This window comes from Mastigoproctus giganteus, chromosome 9 (genome assembly GCF_048544385.1).
Source record: "Mastigoproctus giganteus isolate SK-2022 chromosome 9, ASM4854438v1, whole genome shotgun sequence".
Classification (NCBI taxonomy): Eukaryota; Metazoa; Arthropoda; class Arachnida; order Uropygi; family Thelyphonidae; genus Mastigoproctus; species Mastigoproctus giganteus.
The window spans coordinates 229,675,695-229,698,859 of NC_143583.1; the positions used below are offsets into that span (position 1 = coordinate 229,675,695).

Here is a 23,165-nt window from a genome sequence, read left to right on the forward strand (position 1 = left end):
CTAAAGTATTCCAAGTTATATAGCAAACCTTTTCACATGCATACCCTACAGAATGTTTAATAACTAACTGGAGGGGGGGGGGAGGTTCTGCTCGCTTCGCTCGCCAGTGTCCATCCAGTATCAGATATAGAAAGAAATGTGTTAACCTCCTTCGCATCATTACTGAAAGCCGCTTGTGAAAGAGTTTCTTTCACATAATTCACCAAATTGCTGAGACCTGCTGCTCGAGTGGCTTCTTGAAAAGTCATGTTCATTACTCCATTCACAGTTCTCATGTCTTAGAAATGTCTTAGACCTTTTGCTTCACGTAACAATAATTTCAAATTCAACCGAACGACCACTTTATACACATTTTTATGTCGAGGCCATTTATTTCTCATTTTGTCCCACATAAAATGTAGATGTATGATGGAATAAGTCCAACCTTCTACACGCCTCTCGTAATTATACTAATATACTAACATTATAATGCACTGATTGAAATCTAATCAGGAAATGACCTATATACCTGCGCATTTGCAGTGGCATAATTGCCCTGTCCACTTATACCATGTCACACGCATCCCTCTTCTCCCATTGGCTTGAATAAATATCACCAGGAGGAAAACTTTTTTAATTTATAATAATATTCTTGAGAAAAAGAAAAAGTACATTGAAGGTTACCTAAAATGGATAGTAGAATTATTCCTGTATTATACAGTGTATTAATATCTATACATGTTAATAATTGTAATTGTATGTTTCTGTTATTTATTAATTCAGAAATACTATATGATTAATTTTTGGTACATAGTCATATTTAGTTTCTGCAATTTGATCTATTTCAGGTTAGCCCATGTAATCATCATGAACATATTCATTTTAACTGTTTGCATACTTTTTGCCATCTTTTTGCCTCAAGTTGGAACTATTATCAGGTAAACTGCATTTTGTTTTCTCAATTCTTAAAATAAACACTAAATGCATTTATGAAATTTTGTTAATTGATATGTAATACAACATTATCTTTAATAATCACATTAAATGAAAAGTGAGTCCAAAAAACAGAAAATAGGTATGCATAATAAAATGTATCATTTCCTTGCCATTAGAGAGCAACATATGTATTAGCAACAAACAGAATGTTCTACATGTATTCATTATCTTCCATGGCAGTATAGTAATTATGCAACATCATCTTGTGGATAGTTCTGTATTCATATCCTATTGGAGATTGGAAGAATTCTTTATTCTTCTTATTCTGAAACTGACTGTAGTTAACCAGTCTCATTCAGAGGAGTAGGGCTTTCTCTGAGTTGCTCCATGTTTTTTGGCCACAAGACATAATAACCGCTGACCGGTCTAGCCGGGTGGGTAATGTGCCTGCCTGCAACCCAACGGTCGTGGGTTTGAATCCCGCCTTGGGCTTGGATCAGAGTAGAAAATGCAAAAACCTTTGGGGGTGCAACATGGCCACAGAAGCCGATGCACTAACAAAAAAAAAAAAAAAAAGACATAGAAACCATGTAACTGTATCACAGTTTCTGAACACAGTTATACTGACATAAACAAGAAACTATATAAATTATTACAATATGACCAAAGTCACCATACCAAAAAATACCCAAAAACAACCAAATCATGTTTTTGCAGTGTTAGTACAAATATGTAATAATGATGAGAAACATAAACAAGCATTGTAGTGTGAAAAATTTCATTAGTTTTTGGCATGAAAAAATAATGTTTCTTCTTCACCTTGGGCCAGTTGCCATGCATGATGAACACATCATAAGCAGAAAGCAGGCATTAATGTAAAGCATTGCACTGCATTTTATGATGAGCATTGTACAAGAGGACTATATCTGTGTTCTCAATAAAGAAGTTTAAAGCAAAATTTTGAATGATTGCAAAGTATAAGCCACACTGTAGTATACCTTCTGTAACTTTCTTCAGTCCTTTACTTTAAAACACTGAAATTAATGTTAAGTTTGAAGCTTTTAAATTTTTAAACTCTACAACCTTACAAACCTTTAAAGTGTGCAAATCAAATATAAGTACAAGTGGTCCTTGTTATCCAAGGATAATTTATTCCAGAAAATTCCACTTAAAACAGGGACCAATTTTTATAATGTGTATTATGTACTTTTACATAGTAAAAAAAAATAATAAAAAAATGGAGGAACTGAAAAATGAGAATCATTTTATTAGACATTTTTTATTATATGTTAAACAATGTAAGGTTAAGTAAAAAAAAAAAATGATTAAAATTAAGATTTTTTTGCAGTATTTTTTCTGATAAAATTGCCTTAGCATTCAGTTGTCTTTAACTTCATGTTTAACTTTTGCTGCATGATCATGAAGAGGATCGTTCTCACAAAATTATTCAAGTGCTTGGTCAATTTTCTCAAGGGAATTCTTTAATTTTCAAATCCTTAACCTGTGGTGGTCATTATTTTTGACCCTCTTCTTCTGTGGGTTTAATTCTGCTAGCTCCTCATTTGTAAATGGTTTTTCACTTGATTCAAGCAATTGTGCAATATCCCCAATCATTAACTTCGCAGAATCCCGCTTCTTTTGCAAGACAATTTCATTTGCCCTCATGGGTAGCACAGTGGGCAGAATCACCGTCCTCCCCAAACCGGGTGGAAAATACCCGAGTTCGAATCCCATCGATTACAGGAGGAATTTTTATGGATTTTTTTCACAAAGTGGTTGAGTTAGTCGGTATGACTTTTTCTCCCGGAAACAGATTTTTCTCCCTTGCTGGACAGAAAATCACATGCAGACAATATTCACGGAGCAACGTTGCCTTAGTTGCCAATGCTCCTAAAACCCAACAACCAACCAACAGTTTCATTTTATAATCCAGTCAGTTGCATTTTTCATATTCATTAACCTACATGAAATTTCTTTCCAAGCTTCTCCAATCATTTTTATACTGTACAGAATATTAAAACTTTTCCAAAAATCGTCCACTTCATTTTCATTGCATTCTTCATATCATAATCTCGTAACTGCGGGGACTCGTTTAATGAATATTCGAATACTGGGGATCACATGTATAATATATTTGTACACATTACAATACTACTGTTGGGAATTTTGGTAGCCATCCCAGTTCTTAGCAAATTAGTATATATACAGGGTGTTTCAAAAATGATGGTCACTAATTTAAAGGTGAAAAGTACAAACTAAAATAAGAAATAAGAAAAAAAGTCCCAGGGAACATCGAGCTGCAAATGAACCGTTTTTGAGATAATGCACATTTTCTGTTAAGATCCACCACTGACTATGGGAGCACTCTGGGAGGGTAGTCTGTATTGCTGAGACCTTTTACACGCTGGATGTGGTAGATGTACAGTAATTGGCGATGTAAATTCGCCACACATTGCTATGACTCAGTAGATGCTTTTGCAGAGCAACCCTCCTCGTCGAAATTCCTGGATTTTTTTTATTCTTTCTAACTCCCTTTCTCAACATCAAGTGCTATGCTTCTGGGCCTCCCTGCTCGTACTCCATGTGCGAAGCACCCATGTTCTCTAAGGCTCTGAAGTACCCTGATGAATGTGCTCCTGTTTGGCTGCCAGAAGCATTTTGGGAAATGCTTCTTGGTACAAACGTGCAGCCTTGAGTGCACTGCCGTTGGCTTTACCATACATGAAGTGTATGTCCGCATACTCTTCGTTGCTGTAATCTCTTTCCATGTTAACTATCCTTTGACAAGTATATATTTGACTAGTATGCCTGCTACATCTCAGAGCATTGAGAAAGGGGAAAGGGAGAGAATGAGCATAACCTAAAGAAACAAGTCAGTGGTGGATCCCAACTCTGTACAGTTCACCTTGTCAGTAATGGATCCCAACTAGAAATGTGCAATATCTCAAATGATTCACTTAAAGACCCATGTTTACTAAGCCTTTTTGCATATTGTAGTCTGTACAGTTCACCATTATGTTATTGACCAATACTTTTGAAACACCTATATATATACCAGCATATCCTGTAGTATGTGTACCTTTTGTGTAGAACTTTATTTGTTAAGACAAAACTGAAACCAAACTTTAAATTGATACCATACTTACACTTCTCCCAAGTTATTTTTCATATTGCTTTCTTGCATAATATGCCACTGCTAATGCTAATAAAAAATAAATAAATTTTCTGTTTATACTCCGGCACGACAACCAAGTCAGTAGAGTTTACAATAAATCGTCAATACAAATATTTTTCGTATTTAGTAGTCACGGGCTTGAACCCCAGTCCACTCAAGGAACGCGTGCTATGCACTCTTGCTCCTGACCACTGGGCTACATCAGGCAGCGTATGGCCATTAAAGAAAGATTATTTTATTCAACTACATTGAACTGCATTAAAGAAAATTTATATATCATACTTTACCCATCAGCACTTGCACAACAGTTTGTTACAAATACAATCAGACAGAACTCAGCAGGTGTTTTTTTTTCTAGAAATTTTTTCTTAAATTTTTAATGGGCTGCTTTATTTTTGTGTTAAATTTTTAGTAATAGCAGATGCATGTGATGCAAAGAAACAAACTTATACAGCATCAGCTAAAAAAAAAAAAAAAAAAATCCCATTTGCTCTAAAAGTTTGTCCAGTTCTTCCTTGAATTTATTTAAGTACCAACTTCCACAACGACAGATGAAACTGTTCCAGCAATCAACTACCCACTGGCTAAATGGCAAATTTCCCTCATCTATTCTACAATTGTCTTTCTTCAGTTTGAATTTATTCCCCCTCACGTTTGTAATCTAAGCAAGAGGAAGAAGCCCATCAGCAATGAGCCTGCTCAAACCATTCAAGGCCTTATACACCTCAATCAGATTACCTCGCAGGTGTCTAGTCTCCAGATTCTGCAATTTACAGAATTTAAGCCTTTCTTGGTAAGAAAACCCCTCACCAATCTTGTTGCCCTTCTCTTTACTCATTCTAGCAACTCTACATCCTTCCTAAAATGAGGCCTCCAGACCTATATACAGTACTCAAGATGTGGCCTGACCATTGCTTTATGCAAGGGGATAATCACCTCCTTATCCCTACTAGCAAAATTCCTGTATATTTTTGACAAAACCCCATAACTTGCTCTGGCAGCCTGTCTGAACTGCTCAGAAAACTTTGTATCCGACTGCACAATTACCCTCAGGTCTTTTTCATTCTCTAGTAACCTGAATGTAGTACTGCACAGTTGGGCATTTCTCTGGGGTTACTTCTATCCACTAATAACATTAGTGGAGTTCCCTGGGAAATGCCACTAATAACATTATGGACTTCATGGACTAATAACATTAGTGGAGTTCCCTGGGGAACTCCACTAATGTTATTAGTCCATGAAGAACAGTCTCTGTTGTCTCCCACCCTTTCATCCTTTGTAGCAACTTGCCCTTAATGCTATACTGCTCCAATTTGTACAGCAGTCTTCCATGTGCAACAGTATCAAAGGCTTTCCTTATATCCAAGTATATGATATCAAAATTATTTTTTGCATCCAGTTCCTTTGTGACCACATCATAGAATCCAATCCAATCCCCTTAACAAACCCAGACTCTGTCTGAATTATTACTGCAGTCCTGTGTAGATTATTCTGCAGTGCTTCTTTAACAGGTTTAACAGAACAGAAGTTAAACTAACAGGTCTATAATTGCTCATGTCACTCCTTGATCCCCCTTTCTGAATTGCTGATATATTTCCATCTCCAGTCCATGAGGACCTCCCCTGAGTCCAAAGATGCTCTCATAATTATGTCTAAGGGTTTGCTTACTTCCTTTGCCACCTTCTTTAATATGACTGGATAGATCCCTTCCACTCCTGGTGCCTTTCTTACGTTTAACTTCAACAATTTCTCCTCCACTTTGCTCTTAGTTATTACAAAATTATTAAGCTCCCTTTTACAGTTTAATAAGCTTCTGTCTCTCCACCTCCCTACAAAATTCCTCATGTGTGTATATAGATGCAAAATACTCATTCTGTTTGTAAGCTATCTGAGCAGCAGCATCATCAACACTCGAACCATCAATATCAAGTGGACCAATCTAATTTATCCCCTTCCTTTTAGAGTTTACATAAGTTAAGAAGTTTTTGCTGTTTTTCTTTGCATCCTTTGCCAAAGATTTCTCATTATCTGCTTTTAACCACCGACTCCATTGTTTTCCCTGGAACAGAAGTTAAACTAACAGGTCTAACCTCCTTTGTGACTTGATTATAGACTGGCTTATATCTATCATAGGCTTCTGTGTCTCCTGAGAATTTATATGCATCATATGCATTGTTCCTTGTTGCCACAAGCCTCATTAGTTCATCTGAAATCCATTTAGGCTTAAACCTTGAACAATATTTCTTCATTGGTATGAAAAGCTTTCAAGATTAATTCCTTGAATGCTCCCATTTAGAATTTGCTGTCATAACATCAAATGTTTTTTTAACACTTATTATTTTAAAAAATATATTCTGATGAAAATGAAAAAACAAAGTTACATCCATGAAATATAAACATGAAGCTAAGATTCTTCCATTTACCCATTCAGAGCGTGATATTTCAAACATTTATGAACATATTAATTTGCTTTATCGAATAAATAAAGGAATGAACAGATTAATAATTTGGGAAAAAATAATTAAAATAATAGATTATCAGTAATGAGAATAATAAAATTGGACAAAAAATACGTTTTGTACAGCAATTAAACATAGAACTAAAAGGAACTACTTTCTAATGTAGACCCATCTGCCATAAATCAGCCAATGTGCCAATTTCAAAATACACATGTGCAATGTGTTGTTTATGACAAGTTGGAAATTAAACTAACAGATTAAGCATAGTGAAAAAATAAATTAATAGTTGTGTGGCACCTGGCAGATTCTCTGCATTTATAACTCCAATTAAAGATTAATTTTTCATTTCCAAAACATCTCAAATTAAAGTTTGTGTATTTGTTGCTATTTAGGAAGGTTTAAAAAAATTCAGATTTTAGTCATTAATTAATGACTAATTAGTAACATATTTTTGAAGGGCACCTGTTAGGTCACATGCAACTGCTGCCAGGATAATAGTTTGTCTGATTGTAAAAAAAAATTCCCATTTTTCTTATTGAGTTTATTGTAATTAAAGTTAATAAAAGTTATTCAATTTCTTTCTAAAATAAACATTTTCTGGCACATTATTCTTAAACAGAATTTGCACACAGTAACACTCCAAAATGATAATTAAAACTGAATATAAGATTTTTCTTCACATCTATTGGGAGCACTGTTTACCATATATGAAAAAGAGAAATACAAAATGAGAGTTACAGATGTTCAGCTAAATGGAGTAAGCATGCATAGTAGTTGAACTTTTTCGAGAATATATATATATATATATATATATATATATATATACACATTTTTCGACGTTTCAAGTATGTTTCAGAAATTTTCATCTATTAATGCATTGTTTGAAACATACTGCTGCCATCACTCCTGTGTTTCCAAATAACCGAGTCTACACTCAGTTTATAAGGGATCGCTGCACCTCTTGGCTATTGTTTCAAATTTTGATTTTCTTTGATATGAAAATGGCAAAAGAAATGTTGTAATTTATAACCTTGGTCTTAGGGTCACCTTTCAGTTTTTTATTTAAAACTGGATATTAAATCAGTCATTCCAAATTTGTGTGGGATAATCTCTCTCTCTGCCATTTTGCCAAGAGGAAGGAGTTTCCTAAGGATCAGTTCTAAGTGTTGCAATTTTTTGCTATCAAAGCTAATTTCTATCTCATTATCAGTAGTAACTCTTTGTGCTTTGGGAATTTCCAGGATAAAGGAACCACTAGGTGGCAGTGATCACAATGTATTGATGTGTTATCTACTTAGAGTTACAATTACTGTTAAAGGTAAAGGGTAGGGATTTTGCTTTTATAAAAGTGACTACAGTGGTCTCATTGTTATTAAATTCTAAATTCTTTTAAAATCAGTGAGACCAACTGCTGCATATTTTAAATGGGAAGCATTCTGGGTCTTAGAAGCTACTAAGCTTTTTATACTAACTAAGTGATGGGTCAAGACAGGTCACTTAAATGGATATTAGATGAACATGAGATTAGTAGCAAAGAAGAAAAATACATGCGATGATTATAAATTATCAGTGGATACACAAACCTACAGTAGGTATAAACTAGTCTCCAATCAAGTCACAAACTTGACTGGTTGCAAAAACATTTTGTTTTTGCTTGTTTTGTCCAAAGAACCTACCATTTTCCTCCCCCTCCCTCCCCCTCCTCCCTGTCTAATCTGCAGCTTTTTCAAAAGTTGGTAGCTGTGTAATACTATGTGAGGAAATATTAAGAGAAAGTAGGAGAAAATAGAATGATGAAAAAGGCTATACGGAAAATAAATAAAAACTTGATTGGACAAGTACTTAAGGGAATGGAGAGTTTAACAGATGTAACTGAAGAGAAGGCAGTGAGAAAGAGATCAAAAGGATGGAGAATTGGAATGGTGGATTATTTGACAAAGGCTGATGGATATTGCTGATTGAAAGAGAAGGTTAGAGATGATTTGGTAGCATAGTTGGCTATCACAAACCTGACATGTGGTAGAAAGCATGTGATCATAATGATAAATTACATTATTTCTAAAGTTTTCTGTTTTATTAAAGTCACTATTCCAGCTATGAGTTACACATTTATATTTATTATGATCACATGAAAAAAAAAAAGAAAAAAAAAAAAAAAAAAAGAGTAATTTAAAATATTTATATGCACGGTTGCATACAAATATTTCAAATTACTTTTTTTTTGTGTGTGCTGTAAGCCACTTGTAATTATGAATGCAATTATGAATATATTTGAAGAAATGTTTGTTTTTATTTTTCATTATTTTTATTTTATATTATTTTTTATTTTATTTATTTAGCATTAGCAAAGGCACATGCAAGAAAGCAAGCTTAATATAGCATCGGCCAAAAAAAAAAAAAAAAAAACACCCTTCTCATTTCACCCATCCACTCGCTCCAAATGTTTGTCTAGTTCTGCCTTGTATCTATTTCAGCTATCAACCTCTACAACAACAGATGGAAGTTTGTTCCAAGCAATCAACCACCCGCTGGCTAAAGGCAAATTTCCACAAATCTATCCTACAACCTTCCTTCCTCAATTTGAATTTATGCCCTCTCAGGTGATTATTCTGAGCAAGAGGAAGAATCCTATCAACATTGAACATGCTCAAACCATTCAAAGCTTTATACACCTCAGTCAGATGACCTCGCAGATGCCTAGTCTCCAGACTGTAATCTGCAAAACTTAAGCCTTTCTTCGTAAGAGCAACCCTTTGTTCCATTCACTAATCTTGTTGCCCCTCTCTTTACTCGTTCTAACAGCTCTACATTCTTCTTAAAATGAGGCCTCCAGACCTGTATACAGTACTCAAGGTGTGGCCTGACCATTGCATTATACAAGGGGATAATCACCTCCTTATCTCTGCTAGAAAAATTCCTGTATATCATTGACAAGACACCATGTTTTCTGACTGTCTGCACTGCTCAGAGAACTTCATATCTGCCTGCACAATGACCCCCAGGTCCTTTTCATTCTCTACCACTGTTAGTGTAGTACCACAAAGTTGATACGTTTATTTAGAATTAGTTTTATATATATCAACCAGCATGCAAAATTTCAGTCATTATTTTAATGGAAGAAGTTGGATAAATGCCAAAAATTTGAGTGCAAGAATTGAGCACTTAATCACTTTGGTTACAAGACGTGTTTAAAAAAAAATAACTCTTGTCATTATGATTTCATTATTTAGGGAGAACTTAAAAAAATCATTGATAAATAAAAAAAAAAAAAAAAATTACACCTATAAGAGGTTAGATGTGGTGCCATTTTGACTGTACCCCTACAGAACTGTTTAGGAAACCTGAGCAGTTCTGTAAGTGTCAAAATTCAACCCCCCTAAACAGGTTCGGATAATGATGTTAATCTACTCAGAATATTTCAAGCATATTTTTACTCTTGAATATTCAAATTGTTCACTAAACATAACAGATTAGTGCATTTAAGAGTTTTAAGGCTGTTTTGCCTCTCATCTGGTGTTGCAATAAGTGACAACCTAGTTATGAAGTATAACTTCACAATATGAGGTATGGCATATAGACTGAAACAGTTTATGGCTAAAGCCTCAACTTATGGGAAATTCACTGAACATGACAGGTTAGTGCATTAGCATCATGTTTTTATGTAGTGAATTACCAAAACGGTAAAATGGCATCGTTCTTATCGTATCTCATATTGTGAATACCTTCACAACAAGTTGCCTGATATTGCACTACCTCAAATAAGTAACGCTTCACTCATTGTGGACTAACCTGTTAAGTTTAGTGAATTTCCCATGAGTTGAGGCTTTAGCCCTAATTTGTTTCAGTCATTTTGTTCATTATTTCAACTCTTTTTCTTCAGTTATTTGAGCAGTTGCATTTTCTTTTCAGATTCTGTGGTGCCTTTGCTGGACTTGCTTATATATTTACATTACCTTGCCTTGCTTATATAAAAGCATTGAAAGAGAAAGGAAAATTAACTAGGAGGACACTTTTAATTCATTGTGCCATTGTTATACTGGGATTGTGTAATTTTGTTTCCCAGTTCCTTTTATAATATACATATATCTGTATATTTTTTGTTTTTTATTTAATTTTTATATGTTTATGTTTACATAATCAAAGAAAATTGTAACTGAACCCAGAAATTATTATGAAGATTTTTAGAAATATCAAGTAAAGTTATTTTTATATATTATTTTTTTAGGGGTGGGGGGCTACAATATTTTGTTTTATATACAAAGCATAAAATAAAAAGTGATGACTTGAATATGATATGATGGTGTGTAGAGCAAAATCCTTGGGGTACAGCTATGCTTCATGATACAAGATAATCCTAATATTAATTTACCATTATAGCAATATTGTTAAGGAAAATATTTTAATATAATAATTCTCTTATTTTCACTAAAATAACCAGTAACCGTAAAGAATTCACATCATCTGATGTGCAGGAATGTTAATAGTAGAATTGTGCTGTGATTACGGAGAGGTTTCTGCAAGATTTGAGAATCAATGTTACTCTTTTACTGAGACAAGTAATACACATATCAGATAAGACATTTGATGTAATAACAAGGTTCCCGTACATCAAACCATTCCTTGGTCCTAAGGACTGGTCATTCTAAAACAGCAGCATCAAACAAAACAAGCTTATAATTGCAGAGTCCTTTATGTAAAATGCTGAAAGGTCAGTAGGATGGCTTCACTTAAATTGAACTTTTCCAAAATCTTATGCCATTTGAAATGTTTAAAAAAAATCGTACAAACCTCACTTATTACACATTTTTAACAAAGATAATTGCAACAGAAGGAAATAGTTTTGTTAATGGTTTCTTATTTGTGGAGCAATGAGGCAACTTTAAAAATGAGAGAGAGAGAGAAAGAGTAGACGTGTTTATTGGCCTGATTAGTCCAATAAAATAAAATATTGAACAAACTAAATGTGACAGGTTCTTTAATCATACTATGCATTTTTCAGGTTATGTTAGCAGTGAACAATTATCTATATTACAGGCTACTGTTTACTACAACTGAAGCAACTTACGTTCTTTAATGATCTGATAGGGCAGTAAAGCAGGGCATGTGGACTAAGGCTGGAAATCTTTAATAAAATGTTCAAAGAATGTTTTATTAAAGATTTTGTTGTGTAATTACTGACTGGCCACACTGATTAAAATAAACATTTTTGTCTTAAGTTAACCTTAGGTAATTATCATATTAATAACAGTTTTAGTAGTGGCAGAATGATGCGAGGAAGCAAAGATAACAGCATAAGAAAAAAAAATTAAAAGAATAAAAGTCACCCCCCTCATTTTCCTGGTCCTTCTAATAATGGCTATTTCCCCAACTGTTTTTGATATTTATTAATGAAGGCATATAAAACTTAATGTCCAAGTTTGTAAATGATACATAGGTTAGCAGGGTGGTTGATGACAAGAATCAAGGTGTATTATTGCAACAAGGCTTAGAAAAATTAGGCAGATGGGCTGAGGAGTGATGTTCAATAAAGAAATGCAAAGTACTGAGTATGAGCAGCAGCAATCCCAGGATAATATAACAGTTGAGTTTGTTCATTCTTCACTACATTCAAGGTGGTAGAGAATGAGAGAGAGAGAGAGACTTAAGGGTAATTGTACATTCCAACATGAAGTTTTCTGAGCAGTGCTGACAGGCTTCTAGGAGAGATCATGGAGCTCTCAGTGATATACAGGAATTCTGTCAGTAGGAACAAGGAGGTGATTATCTCATTTTATGAAGGAATTGGTTAGAACACATACAGGTCTGGAAGTCTCATTTTAAAATTTATTCATAAAAGACTTCAGTTCTACAGATTGAAGCTTTGAGAAACAATAGGCACTTGCAAGGAAACCTGAATGAAGTGTTTAAAGTGCTGAATAGGTTAAATAAACTAAATGCTAAAGGCATTGTTCTTATTCGATCAACACACATAAGGAGACATAAATTGAAAAAAGATGATTGTAAGATGTAAAAAAATTGTTTTAAGCCAGAGTTGGTGAAAACTTTCATATGGTGTTGTGGGTGTGAGTTTAAATAAATTTAAGAAAGATTAGACAAATTATTAGATGGAATGAAAGAAGAGGTGAGTAGTTTTTTTTTGACCAATGCTACTTTCTTGCATGCATCGGTTGCCATTATTAATACCATAACATCAGGTGGAAGTTTATTCTAATTCTCCATTACACCCAAATTTCTACACCTCTGTCCTGCAGTTATCCTTTTCCAATCAAATTTATGTCCCCTAGTGTGGGCCTTTTGAAAGAGAGTAAAGGTTGATACACACTGATATTCAGTTTGTTCAACTCACTTAAAGTTCCTCATCATACCTCTGCTCCAGTGCTACAAAACTGTGATTGAGCATTCTAGTAAACCTATAAATCAGATTTATTGCAAATTACTATTGCTTTTTCACTTGCTCTGGATATCCCTTTATCTACCTTTGCTAAAAGGACTGATGGATTGACCAGTAATGCCTATTTCTTGTTACACATTCTACAGGTGAACAAGTGAGTGACAAAATGTCACTCTTCTTCATCCAAAAAGGGTCGACAGTACCCTAAATCAGTAACATGCTTTGTGTTCAGAAAATATACAAATCTTGAGGGCTATGCATTCAGAAAAGCTACTAAAAGCTGCAAACTTTGGAGGAATACTGATTGTTGTTACAACACAAAATCCTGTATATATCACAGTGTAATTTAAATATGACATTCCCATATCAGAGGAGAATTTTTTGCAGAGCTGTAAGAGCAAGGTGCTGCTCTGATTAAGCATATAAGTATGGAGGAATTGAACACTGACACCTACTCAGACCCTTAACTTTGACTTGCCATAGCTTCTAAAATCATTCAAAGCAGAGAGAAAAAACATTAAGGCTGCTTCATGTTAGTATTATGTCTGTAAATTGCGCGCATCTGGTCAAATTTTCTGTTTTTGCTGGATAAAACACCTAAGCCTGGGGGAGGGGAGCCTGACTAACTCAGCCATGGAGTGAAAAAAAGCCCATAATTGTTACTTGCAATGGGATTCAAACCTGGGCCTTTTTCCACAGTGTGTAGAAGGCAGTGATAATAGCCACTATGCTATGCATGCTGACATTCAAAGCACACCTTAATTGTCCAGTAAAAGTACACATCCTGAATCCTTCAAGATCTTTTAAATGGCAATGGAATGGTCACTCACAAATGGCTCACCATCTGGGAGGAGCACCATGGTGCTCCTCTCAGATGGTTTCAAATGAGCAAGCCTTCAGCTTGCAAACAAAAGCCTGTGAGCTGAAGACTTGAAGTTCTGAAAAACCAGCATGTTTAAACTGTGCTGTACAACATCATGCTTATTCATGAACATTTCTGAGATGGGAAAAAGAAATTTAGAAACAAGGTAAAAAAAGTTTCACATCAGGAAGCAAAGAAATTAGTGCAGCCAATTAATAACGGTAACAAGAAATCATGTGCAGCAGTGGATGAAGATGTGTTCCTTTGGAATGCAAACAGATGTGGCACTCCCAATGAGTTCTTTGCTCCACAAGCACAGTACTATCTTACTCACAAAAATAAAGAAACAACTACTCCTATTTCCATATCCTTGAGTGCTCCACCATTGCCAGTGAAAAATGCCAAGAAGCAGTCATCAGGTCACTCCATTAACTTTACCTTTTCTTTTTCTTCTTCAGAAGAGAAGGTAAAATGAGAGATAACTGATGATTCTATTTTGAAGATCTTTACAGAGGAAGATATAGATGCTAGATATCCAAATTTTCCAAAGAAAAATCCTCCCAGAAGTCAACTGAAGGGTCAGACAAATCAATATACTGGCTATATTTATTCAGTAGAACAGTTGTGGCATTCGATTTATTCCAAATTCTGTCTGAAGCCAGAATTTGGAAGACATCAAGGACCTCCTAAAATGTATCTAAAGATTAGATAAATAAGATAAATAATAATTAGATAAATAAAAGAATTAGATTAATAAATCAAGTGCATTATGAAACTGCAGTATTGTTTGCAAGGAGAGTAGGTGATGAATAAGCAATCCTCAAGGGCAACCATCCCTCCTAGGCAATCACTATTCACTTTGCATTAAGGTTTATATTAACAGTCTGCTCCATGTTTGCCACATGGGATTGATATTTTCCAAGATGAACTGGATTATCTTATTGTGCAATTGCCACCACATATTTTTAATTTTAGGATAATTTTAATGGGCACTGCCCTTTACGGAGCAGTACTGATATTAATAACAGGTTGTATCACAGAAGAAATGCTTAACCACGATGACATTGCCATTCTCAGTACAGGAACTGGCATATATTTGAGTAGAACAAGTAGTTCTATTTGTTCACTTATCCTTTTACTGAGTTCATATAGGAGGTTACTGATAATCCCCTTGAGAGTTGGCCACTTCCCAGTAATAATCACTTTAGTTACAGAAATACTGTGTCAGCCAGTCAGGGCAGCATGATGGAAGTTAGATCAAGCTAACTGGCCTTTGTTTACCAAATACAAATAGATCCACATAATCAGTCTAGAACCACTTAACCTTGTGGTAACATACATTACACAGCATTATTTAGGGAGCAACATGTACTATTCTGTAAACATCAAAATGCATCCCCTTTTAGCATTAGTAGAGGCATATGATGCAAGAAAGCAAGCTTAGCATCAGCCAAAAAAAAAAAAATCCTTCCTCTTTCATCTACCCATTCACTCCAAAGGTTTGTCTAGTTCATCATTGTTGTTCCAAACATTGGTGGACTGCAGCCTGCACTTGAAAGGAGCAAAGTAAGGCATTTGGTGCTACCTAACAAAAAATTTTTATAGCTTCTAAATGTACTTGCACGATGGATTAGACATCGGAGCCAAAGATCATTATGGATTCGGTCTAACAAAATCAACTAGCCGAAAAGTGGTGTGACAAAATACATAAATATGTTAATTATACAAGTACATACTGAGTAGTAAGTACTTGCATAATGAACAGAAAGCATACTTCATATCTCTCATTGATCCTGGAGCACAATGGGATTTCCATTGCTGATCCAGCTGTAATTATTGATGCTTTATGTGGTAATGACAAGTATTTTAGTAGCAGACTCCTAGTCTTTAAGCTCTGTTGCTTTAAAATAACTGAAAAATGAAGGATTAATTTCTATCCAAGAAAGTAATCCCTCAAGCAGAAACCTTATAGCAAAAACCTTTTATCTTGGAAGAACTGCATAATGCATTTTCACAGACCACAGCAAGTGCTCGTGAATAAATATTACAGGATCCTTTTAGATGAGCATTTCCTAAACTCTCTGCATAAAGCTACTGTATTAGCCTTTCCTAAGCCAGGTAAAGATCCCAAAGTTTCAAATAATTATGATCCCATAGCACTCAAAAGGTTTATGTAAGGTATTAGGATGGTAAAAGCTCGGCTACTGTGCACCTAGGAAAACCTCTCGAATACATGGTGTAGATTCCAAAAATATAGATGCACTTTGGGCCATTTAATCTGGCTGGAGACACATTAGCATTAGTAGAGGTATTTGATGCAAGAAAGCAAGCTTATTCAGCATCAGCCAAAAAAAAAAAAAAAAAAAAAAACCACTTCCACTTCACCCCTCTGTTCGTTCAAAATACCTGTCCAGCTGAGCCTTAAACTTATTTAGGCTATCAACCTCCACCACAAGGGATGGAAGTCTGTTCCACCAACCAACCACCCGCTGGCTAAAGGCAAATTTCCACACGTCTATCCTACATCTGTCTTTCCTCAATTTGAATTTATGCCCTCTCAGGTGAATTTTCTGAGCTAGAGGAAGAATCCCATCAGCATTGAGCATGCTTAAACCATTCAAGGCTTTATACACCTCTATCAGATCACCTCGCTGGTGCCTAGTCTCCAGACACTGTAATTTGCAAAACTTAAGCCTTTCTTCATAAGAGCCCCCCCTTTATTCCATTCACTAATCTTGTTTCCCTTCTCTGTACTCGTTCCAGCAGCTCTACATCCTTCTTGAAATGAGGCCTCCAGACCTGTATACAGTACTCTAGGTGTGGCCTGACCATTGCCTTATACAAATTTGTACAATGGAATAATCACCTCCTTATCCCTGCTGGAAAAATTCCTGTATATCATTGACAATACTCCATGAGCTACTCTTGCAGCCCATCTGCACTGCTCAGAGAACTTCATATCTGCCTGCACAACCACCCCCAAGTCCCTTTCATTCTCTACCACTGTCAGTGTAGTACCACAGAGTTGATACGTTGCTATGGGGTTGCTGTTTCTCATGTGTAGTACTTTACATTTGTCAATGTTAAACTTCATTTGCCACCTCTCAGCCCATCTGCTCAACCTTTCCAGATCCTGTTGCAGCAGCATAGTGTCAGTAGTGTCCTTGACAACCCTGCCAACCTTTGTATCATCTGCAAACTTGGACATTAAGCTTGATATACCATCATCAATATCATTTATAAATACAGAAAACAATAATGGACCCAAAACTGAGCCCTGAGGGACTCCACTAATAACATTAGTCCACGATGAGCAGTGTCCATTGATTACCACTCTCTGTCTTCTCCCCCTTAACCACCCCTTTATCCATAGCAGCAATTTGCCTCCAGTGTCACACTGCTCCAATTTGTGTAGCAGTCTTCCATGTGCAACAGTATCAAAAGCCTTTCTAAGATCCAAGTATATAATATCAAAGTTATTCATTGCATCCAGTTCTTTTGTGACTGCATCATCGTATCCAATCAAGTTGGTCAGGCAAGACTTCCCCTTAACAAAACCATGCTGTGTCTGAGCTATAACTGAAGTCTTGTCTAAATGATCCTGCAGTGCTTCTTTAACCAGTGCCTCCATTAATTTTCCTGGAACAGAAGTTAAGCTCACAGGTCTATAATTACTTGTGTCAGCCTTTGATCCTCCTTTGTGAATTGGGGTCACATTTGCACATTTCCAGTCTATGGGTACCTCCCCTGAGTCCAAGGAAGCTCTCATAATTATGGCTAAGGGTTTGCTTACTTCCTTTGCTGCCTCCTTTAATATAACTGGATAGATCCCATCCATCTCGGGTGCCTTTCTTGTGTTTATCTTCAACAGTTTCTCCTCCACTTTACTCCCAGTTATTTCAAGATTCTGTAGCTTACTACTAGAGTTGAATACACCTCTGGCATTCCCCTTGCTGAATAAATCCTCACGTATGAATGTCGATGCAAAATATTCATTTAGTTTGTTAGCTACCTGAGCAGGATCATCAACAGTTGACCCATCAATATCAAGTGGACCAATCTGATTCATCCCCTTCCTTCTAGAGTTTACATAAGTAAAGAACTCTTTGCTGTTTTTCTTTGCATCCCTTGCCAAGGATTTCTCGTAATCTGCCTTCGCCTGCCTAACCTCCTTTGTAACTTGGTTGCATATCAACTTGTATCTATCATAGGCTTCTGTGTCATGTGTTAATTTGTATGTATCCCATGCATTTTTCTTCTCTGCCATATGCCTCATTAGTTCATCTGACATCCATTTTGGCCTAAACCTTGAACAATATTTCTTAGTTGGTATGTAAAGCCTAGTAGCTTCCAAGATAAGTTCTTTGAATGCTTCCCATTTTGAATTTGCTGTTGGTAACATCATCACTTGGTCCCACTGTATAGAATTTAAATACTGTCTCAGTCCATCGTAGTCGCCTTTACGGAAGCAATAACCCTTCCCTTTACCCCTAATGGTAGTTACCTCTTTGAGTAAATCCCACTTCAGCACACTGTGATCACTGCCACCTAGTGGTTAATTTATCTGCAGATTCTTAATGAATGAAGAATCACTGCTGATAATCAAATCAAGAGTATTACTCCCTCTAGTTGCCTCCCGAACATGCTGATGTAGAAAACAATCATCCAATAAATCCACAAAAGCCCTGCTAGTGTGTGAGTAACCAGCCCCCAAATTCCAGTCAATATCTGGGAAATTAAAATCTCCCATTATAAGACTCTCTGATTTACTGGCCACTCTATTTCCCTGTACAGTTCCTTATTATACTCATCAGAGTCATTAGGCCTATAGCACACTCCTACTCTCAATTTTGATCTCCCAATGCTTACGTCACACCAAACTGACTCAACACTGCACTGTCCGGCGATGTCGACTGGCTTCACTTCCTTGGTTTTTGTGTGTTTCTTAACTAATAGCATAACCTCTCCCCCCTTCCTATCCTGTCTATCCTTTCTGTAGACATTGTACTCCCCAAATTGCAGTTCTGCATCCCTTATATCTGTGTGACACCACGTCTCTGATATCCCAACAATATCTGCCTTTGATGTTTTGAGCAATACCTCAAATTCATCAAATTTATTTACTAAACTCCTAGCATTGGTGTACACGCACGTATACCTGCACCTGTTTCTATTCTTAGCTACCCTAACATAACCCATGTGTTTACTTGTACCGCAATGGCTTCCAGCAGTCTGAAATACCATGCATCTTGTTTTTCAGGCTTCTGCTCATTCTAATAGAAGCAGTGCAAGAATCTCTTTCACCTCTGCCAGTGGCTATTGTCAATCTATTGGTCTTTGTCTCCCCCCAAGCTAGCAGTTTTCCGACCCACCTAACACTGCCTCGATAGCATCAGCAAATATTCTTGCACCCTTTCTATTTAAGTGTATCCCATCCCTGTAGAAGCAGTCTCTCCTGTTAACAAGTACAGTCCAGGCTGAAAAAAATTCTACCCCTTGAGCCTTGCACAATCTTTCCAGGGCCGAATTGATCGACAAGGCTCTCATCATATACTCCCTCCTATCGTGTCTGGGCAGAATTACAGACACTTTCAAATTCAACCGTAATTCTCGGCTTTTGTTCAACAGTGACCTGTACTTGTTAAGTAATTCTGCCGGTCTCCTACTCTTAATATTATTAGTGCCAACGTGTACAACTATATCACCTTTTGTGCCCTTAAAAGATGATATTCGCTCTACAACGTCATCAACCTTTGCCCCTGGCAGACATACCCTGGTCCTGTTCCACCTATCTTTTTTACAAGCATGTTCCCCGTTTCCCTGACAATAGTCACCAACAACTACTAGTTCCTTCGGGACCAGCGCATTCTGCCTTGGGGGTTGTCTCTGTGTCACGTGATGCCCAAGTGCAAGCTCTGGCGTTGATGTGGGCAGCTGAGAGCTTGATGGGCCCCTCAATTTAGTTTCTTCGAGGGCATCCACCCTGTCCTTCAAGCTCTCATATAGGCCCACAAGAACGCCGAGTTGTTGCCTGATATCGATACACTCCTTGCATCGCACACACACAAAGATATCCCCCTTGGCAGTATCATGTCCCGTACCCGATTGCTCTGCAAACATCAAGCAAACAGTGCATTTTATAAGGCTGTGAGTCAGAGGACAACTGCCCCCCTCAGTTCTGCTCTGAGCCACAGCACTTCCATTAGCTTGAGCCTTTTGCTTTGCTGCTCTGGTCTGAGTCATGATTCTATTAATTTATTAATTAATTATAATTAATTGTTATGTTATTAATTATATTAAATATAATTAATTATATTACGTTTGTAATCTAAGTCGTTATATGTATTTATTTAAACGTACAATTTAACTGCTAACGAAGTTCAACTAACGCTATCTAGTACGGTATATAACTATCGTATCACAAAGGCGGGAAAATTACGAACGGTAGCGGAGTTGAAACACGTGGAAACCTTTACCGATACTTTTATGCAATTATAAGGCCAAGTAAATAAAAAAGGCTTCACATTTGTGAAGCCTTTTTTAAGTCAACATTTATTCTTAGTATTTTCGATATTGAGGAGGCCGGTAATACTGTAATGTTACTAGTGGAGTCCCACAGGGGTCTGTGTTGGGTCCACTGTTGTTTTGTATATTTATCAATGATATTGATAAATATACAGGCTTAGTGTCGAAGTTTGCAAATGATACAAAGGTTGGCAGGGTTGTTAATGACAGTGTGCTACTGCAACAGGATCTAGAAAATTTGGGCAGATGGGCTGAGAAGTGGCAACTGAAGTTGAACATTGACAAATACAAAGTACTGCATATGAATAGAAAGAAACCCCAGAGAAACGTACTAACTGTGTGGTACTACACGTAAGGTGGTAAAAAATGAAAAAGGCCTGGGAGTAATTGTGCAATCAGATATGAAGTTTTCTGAGCAATGCAGACAGGCTGCCAGGGTAGGTCATGGGATTTTGTCAATGATATATAGAAATTTTGCTAACAGGGAAAAGGAGGTGATTATCCGTCTGTATAAGGCAATGGTCAGGCCACCTTGAGTACTGCGTACAGGTCTGGAGGCCTCATTTTAGGAAGAATGTAGATTTGTTTGAATGTGTACAGAGAAGGGCAACAAGATTGGTGAGGGGAACAAAAGGATCCTCTTACCAAGAGTGGCTTAAGTTCTGCAAATTGCAGCGGCTGGAGACTTATACATAAGACCTTGAATGGGTTGAGCACACTGAATTCTGATGGGATTCTTCTACTTGTTCAGATTACGAACCTAAGGGGGCATAAATGCAAATTGAAGAAAGACAGATGTAGAATAGAAGTGCGGAATTTTGCCTTTAGCCAGTGGGTGGTTAAATGCTGGAACAAGCTTCCATCTGTCGTGGAAGTTGATAGGTTAAACAAATTTAAGGAGGAACTGGACAAACATTTAGAAGGAATTGTTTTGTAATTTTTTTTTTTTTTTTGTGTGTGGCTGATGCACTTGCTTTCTTGCCTCACATGCCGGCCCCGAGTGCCAAGCGAGTGACTATAGCGATTTCTAAGTGATATTAAAGCGATTTTCTCAAAGAGCGGCTGATAATTATAGTAGTATCCTTCGTTTCTCACAGTTATTTAATTTTGCTGTTCTAAAGTAAAGAATTTAGCGTACCTAACAGAAAGGAAAGACACCTTTCTTCTTGTACATAGGATTATTTATTAACGCACTAACTACTAACCTTCCTTTATCGCTTGGTCACTGGTGGCACCGCTCCTGCCTCCACGTGGCGGGGCTGGAAACCTGGGAGAAGAAAGCCACCCTCCCAGGGCAAAAAGGAGCAAAGATGGACAAAATTAAACAGTCCACTTATGGATCTTTTGATACAGACCTAGATAGACATGATCGAGATCATGATGACACAACATCCCATGCTAAACGACAAAAAAAAGAAGGAACGGATAATACCGTACCTCTCTTTTTAATTCTACACTCCTCCACAGACCAACCATTGAGTAAGCTTTCCCCATTTTTGATACAAAAATGTCTCGAAAATGTGGCTGGCCCTCCAAAAATGGTTAGGCGACTGAGATCCGGAGACTTATTAATTGAAATGACCGAACGTAGACACGCTGAGAGACTGTTAAAAGTATCTACCTTTGGTGGAATTCCCACGAAGGTTACCCCACATGCCACCTTAAACTCCTCAAAAGGGGTAATATCAGAGTGGGATCTTTTAAACGTATCGGAGGATGAACTTGTCCAGGAACTACAAGATCAAAATGTGACACACGCAAAAAGAATCGTCATCAAAAAAGATGGAGAGGCTGTCCCTACTCGGACAGTGATACTCACATTTAAAACACCGAACCTGCCTACCACTATAAAAGCTGGTTACCTTAGGTGTCAGGTAAGACCTTACATCCCGAACCCAGTCCGGTGCTTTAAGTGCCAAAAATTTGCCCATTCGCAAACTGTATGCAGGGGAGTTTCTGTCTGTCCAAATTGCGGGTCCTTAGATCACAACCAGAGTGAGTGTTCTGCTGCAAAAATGACGTGCGCGAACTGCAAAGGTGACCATCCGGCATATTCCAAAATTTGTGAAAAATGGAAAACTGAAAAAAAAATAGTACGATACAAGATCGAACACAAAGTCAGCTACCAAGAAGCAAGAAAACTAGTTTCACCTATTATAAACAAAAATAGTACCTATGCTAATGTAGTAAAAAAATTCCAAACAGTCTCCACTCAAACAGATGTCACAGTTCCCATTACCAAGTCAATTTCTGATTGGGCTAGAACTGTCCTCTCTGAGCAACAACCAAGTGTGCATAAACAACAACCCAAACTCTCAGACCAGGCAAATAACACTCCACTGACAATACCAGCCGCATCTCCTCCTCAGATATGTGCTAATACATCTGATATTACAAACCCAAAATCAAAGAAAAATACCCAGGACATAATCATGGATACAGATGGGACAACTATACATGAAGAACCAATTTTAGAAATCTACGCTGAAGAAGAAATGGATACTGGTCGACCAGTTTTCAAAAAAGACAAATCAAAATTGGAACGAAATAAGCCAGTCACCTCCAAAAAGCAGTCAGATACAGCTCCATCAACTAAACATAAATAATGGCCTGTGTTTTACAATGGAACTGCAGAGGCTTTCGTTGCAACACAGATGACATCCATGCTTTAATTAACCGGTATTCTCCAATTGCTCTTTGTCTTCAGGAAACTTACCTAACCTTACAAATTTCTCCTTCGATAAAGAATTATTGCCTTTATCGAAGAGATCGTAATAGAACAAATGCTGCCCATGGTGGTGTAGCAATCCTAATAAATTCCAATATCCCAACTAAACA

At 36.7% G+C, this 23,165-nt stretch overlaps 1 protein-coding gene across 1 annotated transcript in view; it reads left to right on the top strand.

The window, feature by feature from the left end:
* The window catches only part of LOC150081164 (sodium-coupled neutral amino acid transporter 9 homolog), a 240,840-nt gene extending 230,216 nt beyond the window's left edge, over positions 1-10,624 (top strand). The window contains exons 13-14 of the mRNA XM_090380964.1: positions 828-917; positions 10,459-10,624. Coding sequence (XP_090237090.1) covers positions 828-917; positions 10,459-10,624 — 256 coding nt within the window. The remainder of the gene's footprint in view (positions 1-827; positions 918-10,458) is intronic.
* The last annotated feature ends 12,541 nt before the right edge of the window (positions 10,625-23,165 follow it).